Source organism: Chenopodium album, chromosome 17, assembly GCF_948465745.1.
Source record: "Chenopodium album chromosome 17, dcCheAlbu1.1, whole genome shotgun sequence".
Lineage (NCBI taxonomy): Eukaryota > Viridiplantae > Streptophyta > Magnoliopsida > Caryophyllales > Amaranthaceae > Chenopodium > Chenopodium album.
The window spans coordinates 16,485,080-16,499,274 of NC_137850.1; the positions used below are offsets into that span (position 1 = coordinate 16,485,080).

Genomic DNA, 14,195 nt, shown 5'->3' on the forward strand with positions numbered 1-14,195 from the left:
ATGAATTCTTAAACCCCTCTCTTTCCAAACATATCAGCTCGCCCAGGACCAGCAGAAGTCAAGCTCATCATACTCAAACTCCTATTCCAGTTATTTAACCGTTTCAATATCAGACCCCCCAGAATTTTAATGCAGTCATGCCGCCTAACCCCCTATCTTCGGACAGTACGGGCATTATGGCCAGCCGTTCGACCAGGCTATGTACCTGGCTGGACCAGCCGCACAACCTCATCCCATTGATTGGCAGATGAGTCTGTTAAATCTTGGTGACAAGCCACCTCCATTTTCTCAAGAAATTCTCAACTCGCCTCAACCAACTAAGGTGAAGAGCGTACTTGTGGGTGCCTATGATGGTACGGGCAACCCAAAAGAACATGTCACCTCGTACAGGAACTTAATGTACCTTCAAAGTGTGGATGATGCCACATGGTGTCGATACTTCCCGGCCACCCTGAAGGGCGTGGCGCAGGATTGGTTTAACAGCCTTCCGGCCGGGTGCATCAACTGTTTCACTACTCTCAGCTTATTATTTGTTGGAAACTTCTCGTACAATAACCCCCCAAGGAAGACCAGCCTTAACCTGGCCACGATCGTCCAAAGGAAGAATGAATGGTTGCATTCGTACGTTTAGAGGTTCAATCAAGAGAAAGCCAAAATTCATAACTTCCTGGATGAGATGGCCTATTCGGAATTTCTCTGGGGGTTAAGGCATAATAGTTTCAAGTTTGATTTAGTCACGAAAAAGGTTCGGACGTACACAGGCGTGCTACGGGAGGCCAAAACCTATATCGAAGCATCTGATTTTTGTTTGCTTACAAAAGCAGAACAACCAACCAAGGGGGCTGAGAAGAAACAACCTTCTCAACAAGACTCGGCCGGGAAGAAAAAAGAAGGGAACAAGTGAAAGGAAGTCTGGGTGGCCGACTGCCAGTAGACAAAGTAAAAAAAGGTCAAGACGTACGAACCTCAGGTATCCTGATGGAAATCAAAGATAAATTTGAGTTTGAGAAGCCCTGACCACTGAGAGGCTCGGCCCATTACCGCAACAAAAACAAATACTGTCATTACTACAAGGACGTGGGACATGACACGAATGAATGCATTAATTTGAAAAGGTTGCTGGATAAACTGGCCGAGAAGGGCATGTTGAATTCGTACGTCTTGAAGTCAAAATTCACGTACACTTGGACAGACAACAAATCTAAGAAGAAAAAGCAAAATGACAAGGAAGATAATGGAAATAGTACCGACTCTGGTTTGGTGGCCATCATATCAGGCGGCTTTGCCGCAGGTGGCCCTACCATGAAGGGAATCAAGTAGGATGCTTGGAAATTAGGGAATGTAATGCACGCCGAGGGGGTGAAGGACGAGCCCTTCCCACAAGTGACGATCTGCGAGCAGACTGAGGCGAGATAAGAGCCCCTCACAATGACCCTATGGTGTGCATAATGAAGGTAGCTAACCTGAAGGTCGGCCGGGTGTTAGTTGATACTGGCAGCTCGTCCGACATAATCAGCCTAGGATGTCTGAAAAATTTAAAGTTTCCAGAAGATGCCCTCCGGGATATCTCCCATCCGCTTGTTGGATTTGGTGGGAGTATCACTCACCCGGTCGGACGGATTGATTTACCCGTTCGATTTGGGAAGAAAGGAGAAGGAAGGGACTGGTCGTGCGCTTCCTGTTGGTTATAGAGCTTACAGGCTACAATGTCACTATCGGCTGTCCGACTTTAACAGCAGCCAAGACAGTAACCGTACCTCACTTAATGCTGATGAAGTTTGAGATGACGAACGGAAAAATTGGTACCATTCATGGCAGCCAAAAAATGGCTAAGGAGTGTAACCAGCTGGTTATGAAGCCAACAGCTAAGGGACGACCACGGTCGTCTGAGCCAAACTCAGAAGAAGGATTACTCCAAACATAACAGGTCGCCTAGAAGCGTATCAAGAAAGAGCAGGCATAGCAGCTAATGGTCGTCGGTCGGCCATAAGAGTTAAGGCCACAGTCGGCTGGCGATCATACAGACATAATGCTTGATCCGGACCAACCTGATCGGACGGTCAAAGTGGGTGCTATGGCCGTGGGCTTGCTAGGAGATGACCTGATAAAGCTGGTAAGGGAATTCAAGGACGTTTTTGCATGTGAATTTCATGAGATGTCGAGCATAGATCCAAGTCTGGTCGTCCACAAGTTAGCGGTAAATCCAATGATAAAGCCTGTCCGATAGAAAAAGAGGAACCATGGAGAAGAAAGGAATCAGGCGGCCGCAGCAGAGGTTGAAAAGCTGCTGGACGCCGGTTTCATTCGGCAATGCTACTACCCTGATTGGGTAGCAAATGTAGTTTTGGTGAAGAAACCAAATGGAACATGGAGAATGTGCGTGGACTACACTGATCTCAACAAGGTGTGTCCTAAGGATAGCTTCCCCTTACCTAAAATCGACCGACTGGTCGATTCAACGGCCGGACACGCCCTAATGAGCTTTATGGACGCATATTTCGGATTCCACTAGATCCCCTTGTGGGAAGAAGATCAAGAGAAAACCGCATTTGTGACCGAGCAGGGTTTGTACTGCTACAAAGTCATGCCATTCGGCCTTAAGAATGCCCCTGCTACATTTCAGAGACTTGTTAACACTGTTTTTAGAGATCAGATCGGCCGGAACATGGAGGCGTTCATTGATGACATGATTATCAAATCAAAACAGCCGGCCGACCATCTAAATGACCTTCGAGAAACATTCACCAAACTCAGGCGGCATAAGATGATGTTAAATCCAAAGAAGTGTGTCTTTGGTGTTGAGTTCGGCAAATTTCTCGGATTTCTAATTAATCAAGAGGCATTAATGCCAACCCTGAAAAAATCCAAGCGGTCCTGGATATGAAGTTGCCGAGAACAATCAAAGAAGTGCAAAGACTAACCAGCTGCCTCGCTGCACTCGGCCAATTTCTGTTAAGGTCAGGGGATAAGTGCCGATATTTTTTTTCAAACAATGAAGGAAAAAGTATTGTTTGAGTGGACCGAAGAGGTCGAGGAAGCCTTTGTACAATTGAAGAACCATCTCACTTTCTCGGCTCGTCAGTCTACTCAAAGATGAGAAGCTATACATGTATCTTGCTATTTCAAAAGCGCCGTCTTCCTTGTTGAGAGGGATGGCCATCAAATTCCGGTGTATTTCATAAGTCATGTCCTACACAATGCCGAGTTGAGATACCCACCCATTGAAAAATTCGGACTGGCATTGTTCATGGCTTCAAAAAAGCTAAGGCCATACTTCCTTGCTCACTCAATAGTGGTCTACACGGACCAATAGCTGAAAAAGCCATTCACAACATTGGAGGCTAGTGGCCGAATGCTTAAATGGGCATTAGAGTTGAGAGGTTTTGATATAACGTTCGAGCCTAGGAAAGCAATCAAGGGGCAGGCCTTTGCTGATTTTTTAGCTGAAATGACACGACCGGACTTACAGCCAACAGGGGATCTAATTTGAAAGGTTTTTGTGGATGGAAGTGCTACACCAACCGGATGTGGTGCTGGTATTAGGGGTGTTATCCGGGTACCCGGATTATTCGGGACGAGACACGGGTACCCGAATATTTTTTATATTTTTTTAATCAGTTTTATTTTTAACCTAAAATCTGAGGATGTTGGTTGTTTTCATTTGTAAAAACCCGCTATGATTTTTTTTAAAATGACCAGTTGTATTTTTTAAACAAAAATTGTTGTATTTATATCATGCAATACTGGCAATTTATATCATGCAATACCTGCAATAACTTAAAGTTATAAACTACGAATCAAAGTAAAACAAAATCCAAACTAGAGTTAAAGGACGGGAATACAAAGTTTTTGAGTCTTTAATTACATAACTTCAAAACATATAAAGTACAAATAATGGCACAAAGCCACACAACAAACAAAATGTGAGGGCTTCAATTCATTCACTTGTGATATTCGATATTTCAATTATCTCGTCAATAACAATCGTTAGTTGTTCCAAAACCAAGTCTTTCATTCCTACAAAACACAAATAATGTAATAACATAATTATGTATCACATATCTAATATATAATTGCAGAGTCGTTTTCACCACAACCCTCCAAATCCCCAATCTTCAAATCTCATGCATTTGAGTAGTTTTTTTTTTTTTTTTTTTTTAATAACCAATAACTACCATTCCACTACTTTATTTATTTGTTTTTTAAACCAAAAAAAAAAATGTATTTTTTCAAGGGATTGCAATAACTAATAATAACAATTCATTTTTTCTTAAACACTACTAATATTTCACTTTGCGTTATTTTCTTTTGTGTATAATATGTGTCGTGTATTAGCACGGCTGCACGGATATACAATTACTTTATCAACAATTCACCATATGACTCAAAATCCCCAACCCTTCAATTCAAACAACTTCCACTTCTCTAATCATTAAAACAAAAATATGTACAACAAGCTTTTTGCGTAACTGGCCTCATTGAATAGTTGCTTGCTTGCAAAAAAAAACAAAGTAACCCCTCCTATAGCACTAATGGAATAACGCACAAGACACTAACCGAGTAACCTCTATAACACTAAACGAGTAACTTCTTACTCCTCTATAGCTTTGACAAAGTAACCCCCATAATACCTTGACACATTTGTGTGCCCACCCACATATAAAAGTAAGGTTTTGTTCTTTTGAGTATATGAGTAGAATAGAGCACATCAGATTGCAAAAGAGTAGAGCAGGTGACAGTAGAGTACAGCAGGGCTCAATAGAATATATTAGACTTTAGCAAAGTAGAGCCAAAGCAGACCATAAATAGTTCAAAATAACAGGTTCTAAGTTACTACATCTATAACAACTTCCCGTATTTGAAATATTATTTTTCTTATATTATATAATTAAAATCTTTCTAATATAATATATATCCCGTGCATTTTGCACGGATACACTCTAGTTTATATTATAATTGTAGAGTCGTTTTAACGAGAGCCCTCCAAAACCCCAATGCTCAACTCTCATGCATTTAAGGTTTTGGTTATTTTATTTATTTATTTTTTAAAGGAAAAAATAACTACCAATCCCATTATTTTATTTTTATTTTTTTTTTTATCATTTTTTCTAAAATATCAATAACTACCCATTCACTATTTTTTATTTTTTATTTTTTTTTATGGGACTACTACTAACATTTCACTTTATGTGTGTGTGTGTGTTTTTTTTTTTTGGTGTACGTAGTATAACATATGACATGCATTATTACGAGTATAAAATTCCTTTATTAACAATTCATTGTATCACTCAAAATCCCTAACATTTCACTTTTTTTTAAAGACTACGTACTAACATTTCACTTTGTTTTACGAGTATTTTTTTGGTACATAGTATAATATATGTCATGCATTAGCACGAGTATACAGTTCCTTTATCAACATTTCACTACAGTACTCTAAATCCCCCAACCCTTCAATTATATGCATTTTTTTAGGGACTACCCTCCAAACATTTTCCACTTCTTTAATCATCAAAAACAAAAAAAAAATGTATAACACGTTTTTGTGCAACTGGCCTCAGAGAATAACTACGTACTTGCAATAGAACAAAGTATGTAACTCCTAGAGCAAGACACTAACCCATATGACACTAACTGAGTAACACGAGTAACCCCTATAACATTAAACGGGTAACCTCTATATAACTTTGAAAAAGTAAACCCCATAATAGCATTGCGTGGCCACCGATATAAAAGAGTAAGACCTTGTTTTTTGAGCTTCTAAGCAAAGCATAAAATATCATATTTCAGCATTGCACAGCAGGTGTCAGCACAATATTAATATGATTATTCACTCAGTACAACAGGGCTAATTAGGGTTCAACAGAACCGACGTGTCCAAAACCGACCATTACAGCTTAAGTCTAAATTACAACATCAAAATCAACTTTCCACATTTTAAATATATTTTTTCTTATATATCCCGTGCATTTTGCACGGGTACACTCTAGTAGAATAATAAAAATGAAAACAGAAATTTTAAATGAAAAGAGAATGATAAAACATAAGGAAAAAAAAAAAAAAACAGAATAATAATCAGGAAGTTAAAAAAAAAAAAATTCATACGAAATTAAATTAGCCAGAATTACAAAAAGTGAAAAAAATAAATCAATAACCCTATTAAATAATTATATTATCATAGAAATGATAGGTCTAGTAACAACGTATCCAAATTGCAGTTGAATAAAACTAGAACTTCACTCAAGAATCTGATGCAGTAATCTAATGGAAAGTTCACCAAGCTCAACCAAGAATGATAACGGACACATTTAAGTAATGCAACTTGCGGCAATTTTCATTGTCAGGAAATTACTCACAGATCATAAACAATCAAATAAAGTTATACACATAATCAAACACAAAATTATCAAATTCAAGAAAAACCAAACACAAACTCCATTCAACCCGATTACTCAAAAATTCACATAAAGAACATAGACAAAATTATAAAATAAAATTAACAAAAAATGGTGGGATTTTGGGGACAAAGGAAATGTTTTGTTATACCGTTTTAGAGTGGGCGGCTGCAAGGACAGCGGTGATACAGCGGCGGTTAAGGTTTAGACTTTAGATCTAGCAATTGATAAAGAAATTAATTAGATTAATTAAAACTAAAGTAAATACCATGAAAAAAACTACAAAAATACCACGAAAATAGTACAAATAAAACTAACCTGAGATCGACTGAAGTTTGATGATGAATGTGGTCGAATTTCAAGTGAGGAATTGATTGAGATGATTTTTTGAGGGAGGAGATGAAGCGCAAGAAAGAGGAAAGAAAGAGAAGGAATCTGACTTAGTGACTGATGGTGGCTTTTTTTGGGGTGAGAAATATGAAACCCTGAGTCTAAGTGGGCTGGACTGGTTAAAGGAGTAACAAAATAATTTTTTTAACGGGTATCTGGGTATCCGAGAATAGCAAAGCTTGCCCCATGTTTTGGCCCACAAAATTTAATTTTAACGGAACGGGTACCCGATCCGAAAAAATAGAAAAAATTGTTAATTTCCCATCATGTTTTTTGAGGGTCATCGGGTAATCGGAACGGGACAATCGGGTCGGGTTTTTTTGAACACCTCTAGCTGGCATCATTTGTCAGTCTCCTGAGGGAGATAAGTTTGAATATGCGATGAGATTTCAGTTTCAAGCCTCTAACAATGAGGCCCTTCTGGCCGGCCTTAGAATGTGTAAGGCGGCTGGGGCAACAAAAATTGATGCTAGTTCGGACTCCCAACTGATAGTCAGTTAGGTTAATGGTGACTATGTGGTCAGGGAGTCGGCCATGATGAAATATCTTCAGATGGTGAAAGATGAGGCCGATGGTCTAAAATATTTCACCCTTCAACGAGTTTCTCGTTCAGAAAATCATCAAACGGACGCACTCTCCAAGTTAGCATCCTCGGCATCATGTGAAACTCCCAGATCAGTGTTTTGGAAAGTAAAAGAAAAAAGGAGTATTGATGTCGAGCCAGTGCAGATCATAGACATAAGCTCCACTTGGATGGACGGGGTGGCGTCCTATTTGAAGGATAGGACACTTTCGGACGATCCCAAAGAGAGCTAGCTGATGAAAAGAAAAGCAGCCTGGTTCGAAATGAAGAAAGGGGAATTGTTCAAAAAAGCGTTTGTTCAGCCATATTTGAAGTGCATCACCCCAGAGAGAGGGCATGATGTGTTGGACGACCTTCACCAAGGACAATGTGGATCGCACATAGGTGGACGGGCCTTAGCTGAAAAGGCTACCCACCTGGGGTACTAATGGTCGAGCATGAATTTGGACGCCATGAGAATGGTGAAAAAATGTGACAAGTGCCAGAGGTTTTCCACCCTTATTTACCGACCTGCAAATAGTTTGTCGGCCATAAGTAGTCCGCTCCCCTTTGAAAAGTGGGGCATGGGCATCTTGGGGCTGTATACTCCTGCGTCTGGGCGGAGGCGGTATTTGTTAGTAGCAGTGGACTACTTCACCAAGTGGGTTGAAGTTGAGGCCGTCCGAGGAATTAAGTGGACGGATGTGTCCGCCTTTATTTGGAAAAATATCATCACTCGCTTTGGTGTGCCACAGTCAATGGTACGGTGTTCGACAATGGACCCCATTTTGAAACACGCCAACTCAAAAATTAGCTAAGTGACCAGGGCATCACTCATTGTTTTGCCTCGGTCGGACACCTGTAAGCTAACGGCCAAGTTGAGGCTTATAACAAGCTGATCTCTAACGGTATCAAGCGCAAGCTTGAGAAAGCAGACAACCTTTGGGCAGATGAGTTGGTGAATGTGTTATGGTCCATTCAAACCACAACCAAGAGTTCAACAGGAGAGACCCCATTCTTTCTAGTCTACGGTGTTGAAGCCATACTCCCAATTGAGATGTACGAACCTGCCCTTCGGGTAATGCTATATGATGAGTCGGCCAATTGGGAGGCTATGAAGACGACCCTGGACTTTCTTCCAGAAGCCAGGGGTAATGCGGCACTTAGACATGAAATTTATCGTCTCAAAATGACGAGGGCATACAATCACAAGGTTTTTAAGCGGACGCTAAAGATGGGGGATCTTAATCAGAGAAAAATGGAAGCGGTTGGCTAAGCTAATGAAGATGGAAAGTTAACTCCTAACTGGGAAGGGCCATATCGAATCAGAGAAGAAGTATGGGATGGTACATACCGTCTCGAAGCCTTAGATGGCCGTCTTATTTCTCGTACTTGGAATACGGTCAATCTAAGAAAGTATTATGTTTGAATCTAGTACTTAGCCAGAAAGTTGTATGTACAACTAGGTCTAGATGACCGAGCCTTGTAATTAAAGTCGTACATCCCCTCAACAATGTAATTTTGACAAAGTTAATGAAAGGTCGAACATTGATATTTTAATTCTTGCCATTTCTTTATGATTACTTAAGCAGAAATGTTGGATAAAAGCAATAATGATGTTGTTTGCAACATAGTAGCTCGACCCTTACAAAGGCGATATAGAGTGGCCGAGTAGGTGTATAGCAAAGGCATCCCTTAGTTATACAACTCGGCCACAATGACTGAAAAGTCAACCAGCCTGTCCGACCTCAACATGGTCGGACGACTGAGCATTGAAAACCACAAAAACTGCTCAGGGTATTCTCACCTAAATAGGGGCAAGGGCATGCCTAGGCGTACAAGCCCAGCCAATATTCAGAAATTTCTAAGTTGGGATATTACATGAAATTTCTTTAGTTGCATCCGAGCGATAATGTCAAAGGATAACTCAAACAAAGCCAATAAAGCGGCCATATATGATGTTGATTCGGCATTCACCTAGTGCAAGGGCAATCATTATTATGATTTGATTAACTTATTAGTCGTCATACCCTTTAAGGTTTAAAACCTACTAAGTTAATCAAACCACCTGGAATATGGACTACGCGAATGCCGAACAAAGAGGCATACCCCCAGTTCTTGTACAGGCACATATAAAGAATAAAAATTGCTAAAAAATGCTAAGTATAGAGAAACAAAACTTGCGTTAATTAAAATCAAGCAGCTTAAAATAAGGCGGCCGAAATTAAATTTATACAAGACCGCTCAAATAGGCGGCCAAATGTGAAATTGTTCGATGAAGTGAAACAAAAGAAAAAAAAAATCTAAGTACTAAAAGCTTAAAAATGTGCTGCTGAAGGACCTAAGCTCTTTACTCAGCCAGGTCATCACTTTTGGCAGGCTCCTCCAAGGCCGATTTCTTCTCGGCCGCAACATCAGTGGGCTCCCCCTTGGCCTCCTCCTCTTCGCCAGTGAGCTTAGACGAAGTGTCCATTGGCTCCTCATTGGACGTCTCCCCTTCGCCAGTTGGCTTGACCTCATTCTCCTCAGCATCATCGTCTTCTTCGTCTTCAAACTCAGACGAGGTAACTTCAAGTTCGAGAGGAGGTTGTCCGGCCTTTCGGCTTCTTCTTTGAGGTAGACGTACTCAAGGCGCTTGGTGAAGCGCTCTTCGTGGTAGGCAGCCGTCCCTTCCTTGCTCATGAACTAGAAGGCCTCAAAGAAATGGCTTTTGAGTCTCTCCTCGGCCTTGTTCTCAATCTGGACGATCTTCATTGCACTAGGCGGCCGAGGGGCCTTCACCTTCTCAGTCAAGTCAGCCGTGGTCTTGTTCAGCTCGTCTACCTTGAGCTTGAGGGTGGCCGCCTCGTCTTGAGCGGAATTGAGGGTCGTCTAGGACGAGGATAATTCGGCCTTCAGTTTCTCGGAGGCCTCGAAGCCCTCCTTCCACTAATAGGCATTTAAGACCACCTCGTCCCGCTCCACCTTGAGCGCTTGCCTTGCCAGCTCTTCTCTCTGAAGGGCCTTCCCTATTTTTACGATGTCCTCCGTTTGCCGAGCTGCCTTGTCGGATAAGGCCTTGAGGGTCGTCTCATAATGAAGCTTCAGGAGGGTGACATTGCTATTGTTCGTGTCCTCTGCCCTCCTGATTTGGGCTCAGGCCTTCTTGATTTTTTCGTTCTCCTTGTCCTTCCACTCTTGGAAGGCGCAGAGACGAAGGAAGAGCTACATTCGGACGAGTAAAAGTTAGCAAGCATGAAAAGAGAAAAATGTTCTAAGTAAAAATCAAAAGCAGATGAAAAAGTGGAAAATTAGACTACCTCGGCAGTACAGTTGACCATGGAGCCGAGGAAGCCCTCGTCAATTCCGCGGAACTTGTCCCGCTGCTCCTAGGGACGGCCTGTTGCATGGCCTCCCTCATAGCCTTCCGATCCGCGCCTGTAAGCGACTGGCCGGGCAATTTCATATTCATCTCCTCGGCAATATCTGCGCACGGCCAAGAAAAAGGTTAGAATGAACAAAATAAGTTCGCAAAAAACACAAGTTAAAGACTATGACTAGAATCTTACCGAATTGACTTGACCCGAAAATTAATCCTAAAAATTGACCCGACCTGAATAGACACGACCGGAACTTGACCCAAAGCCTTACTAAGCTTCATGGATGCCTTATCGAGGTATCACCAGATCAGCCTGCACAAGCCAGACAGACAAAAGACAGCGTTCATCACTGAAGGGGGAGTGTACAATTACATAGCTATGCCATTCGGGCTGAAGAGCGCGGGAGTTACTTTTCAGAAGACAATGGATAAAGTGTTCATGCACCAAAAGGGATGAAATGTTGAAGTATACGTTGACGACTCAATTGTTAAGAGCGTCACGCAAGCAGGGCATATCATGGATCTAGAGGAAACATTCGCCACGCTGAATAAGTATAATATCAAGCTCAACCCAAAGAAATCCATTTTCGGGGTAAGTTCCAGGAAGTTCCTAGGTTTCCTGGTCAGTGAGAGGGGAATCGATGCCAACCCAGAAAAAGTGGAGGTAGTCCTAAGCCTCCCAGAGCCCAAATGCACCAAAGATATCATGCAGTTGACAGGGAGAATGGTGGCACTGACTCGATTCATCAGCAAGTTAGCTGACAAAGCCCTACCATTCTACCAGTTGTTGAAAGGAAATAGGGAATTCAAGTGGGGTGAGGCAGAAAAGGAAGTTTTTGAGGGGATCAAGGAGCATTTTACCAATCTCCCAACCATGATCAGCCCTGAGAAGAGTGAAAAACTCCAGCTGTACATCTCCGCCTCAATATAGACAATTGCGTCGGTTCTCCTAGTCAAAAGGCAGAAACAGCAGAAGCCGGTATACTTTGTAAGCCATGTGCTGACAGAGGCTGAGCAGAGATACTAGCTGGTAGAAAAGCTGGCCTTCACAGTGGTAACAACGGCAAGAAAGCTGAAACCCTAATCATCCAATGGAGAAAGCTCTACAGAAAATGGAAGCTTCAGGCAGACTCCTAAAGTGGGCGATAGAAATCTCTAGGTACGACTTTGAGGTCAAGCTTAGGGCAGCTATCAAAGCTCAAGGCTTAGTAGACTTCATAGTGGAAGCCTCGTACGAAGAGAATGAGGAGAAGTTAGAGTTTGGAAGGTGACAGTGAATGGATCTTCATCCCAAACACAGGAAGCGGAGCGGGAATAATAATAACATTGTCAGAAGGTAATGTGTTCGAGTATGCCATTCAGTTCAAGTTCAAGGCATCGAACAACGAGGCAGAGTATGAACCAACTATAGCAGGCCTAAGAATGAGTATTGCAGCAGGAGCCAAAAAAGTGCACCTGCAGACTAACTCTCAACTGGTAGCCAGCCAGCTGAAAGGGGAGTATGAGGCTAGAGAGCCTACAATGCTAAAGTACACAACCAAAGTGAAAGAGCTCGTGGCCCAATTAATGCATTTTCAGATAGATTTGGTCCCCAGAGGCGGAAAATTCCCAAGCTGACGCATTATCAAAGTTAGCAAGTTCCACTCTACAAAGCCTCACAAGGACAGTCATGGTGGAAGTCTTGGAGGAGAGAAGCATTGCAGAAAGCAAGCAGGTGAATTGCACCAGGCAACAACGAGCATGGTTCACAGACATACTGACCTATAAGGTACATGACTCGCTGCCAGATGATGAGGCACAAGCTAAAAAAGTCAAGAAGGACGCTAATTGATACGTGGTGATGAACGGGGAGCTCAATAAAAAGGGCTTCTCCAAGCCATTGTTGAGGTGTATTCTAGAGTAGGAGCAGGAAAAAATTATGGAAGAAGCACACTTAGGAGCCAGCTTCCCCAACAGCTTCAACCTTAGCCCAAAAGGCGTTGAAACGAGCCTGCTGCTCCTCACTCCCACCATAAAGACTACTCACACAGCGAGCTACGACTTTCTAGCCCCCATCATGGCGATCAGCGAGTAGTTTAGCAAAAGCTGGAGAAAGCACAAAAGACCTAAGTGCCTCTTTCCTAGCAGCTTCAAGCTCATTCTCTCTCTCAGCCCGCAGATCGGCCATCTTAGCCTCCAATGCTTGCACCCTGACTTGCGAAGTTCCCAAAGTCAGCCAGCTTGGTCTTGGTGAGCTGTAATTCTCCTAGTTGAAGTTACAGGGCATCCGCTCTCTCTCTCAATGAAGCCACCTCACCAGCCATCGCATCCCTCTCAGAATGAGCCTGTTGGATCTCCTTATCCTTCTGAGCAAGGGCTAGGCCCTGATTTTGATACTCTTTCTCCACTGTGAGCAAGGCATTAGCCAAGTCGCCAACAAACTTGGTAAGCTACAAATAAACAAGAGGGAAAAGATAAGCTAAGGCAGATAAGCTAAGGCAAAAGCAAAGTAAAGCAAACAAGCTGAAACAGATAAGTAAAACACTAAAAACAAGCTAAGGCAAAAGTAAAAAAATAAGCAAAAGGAGGAAGCTAAAGCAACAAGAAAAGCTACATATATAAAAGCTAACCTTCTGCAAATCATGGCACGCAGTGACAGCAGGGAGACTGGCTGGGCTGCTAGTAGAGTCAGCAGGAAGACGAATGCCCTGAGTTAGGCGATAACCCAAAGTGCCACCATTTTGCGGGTTATCTACAAACAAAGATTTGTCAGCCCGAACATTCATCAAAGGGCGAATGAAACGTTCTCAGCCCCAGCAGGGCACAGTAGAGGACGAAGAGTAGCATCAATGGGAAACTCCCCAAACTCTATAGGTCAAGTAGGACGGAAAGTGCCTCCAGCAGAAATTGAGGTCGTAGAGAGGGGGTTCTCAAAAGCATCACCCAAGAACTGGTGAACACAGCTATTAAGCTCACTAGAGTTTTAGGTGGCAGTTTCTTTAGCAGCATTCTCGCCAAGATGCCCAGTGTTGGAAGAATGAAAAGCAAAAGGGTCAAGAGTAGAAGACGTACGAGCCTTTTTAGCAGCGGGCTGATCGGCATCACCTGAAGGAGAGATCACAGGATCATCCTCAAGAATAATAACTGGATGATCCTGCTTGTGCGAACTCCTAGGTTGAGAGTGCCCTCCCCTGCTAGCACTTCGCAAACGACCTCGCAACCCGGAAGGGCGAGGGGGAATCCTTGGAAGCTCCATAATAGCCTCATCAGGCAATAGGAAGTCAAGAACTTCAATAGAATGACCAGTAGCATCCTTAGTAGCAACGGTAGTACCTATGCTGGGAGAGTAGAGCAGAACATGCTCAGCAGAAGTTGTGGGTTTCTCACCCACCACAGCGTTAGCCTCAGCCTCCTCAGTGGGAAACTTAAGAGTGCTGTCAGTAAAGTCATCAGCATTACCGTTTTTGGAGTCATTAAAAGCTTGATTCAATGGCTCGTTTACCACAGACGT

General features: G+C 42.5%; 1 protein-coding gene and 1 long non-coding RNA gene across 2 annotated transcripts; one reads left to right on the plus strand and one right to left on the minus strand.

Annotated features, from left to right (window-relative positions):
* Positions 1-3,803: 3,803 nt before the first annotated feature.
* LOC145587648 (uncharacterized) lies at positions 3,804-6,863 on the minus strand. The gene is made up of 3 exons (XR_014101338.1): positions 6,714-6,863; positions 6,547-6,612; positions 3,804-4,017 (listed from the first exon to the last, which is right to left on the minus strand). It is a non-coding gene; the product is annotated as an uncharacterized LOC145587648 (long non-coding RNA).
* Positions 6,864-11,222: 4,359 nt separating this feature from the next.
* LOC145588706 (putative mitochondrial protein AtMg00860) lies at positions 11,223-11,636 on the plus strand. Its single transcript, XM_081645319.1, has one exon. It carries the CDS (start codon positions 11,223-11,225, stop codon positions 11,634-11,636), a length of 414 nt encoding a protein of 137 aa, XP_081501445.1.
* The last annotated feature ends 2,559 nt before the right edge of the window (positions 11,637-14,195 follow it).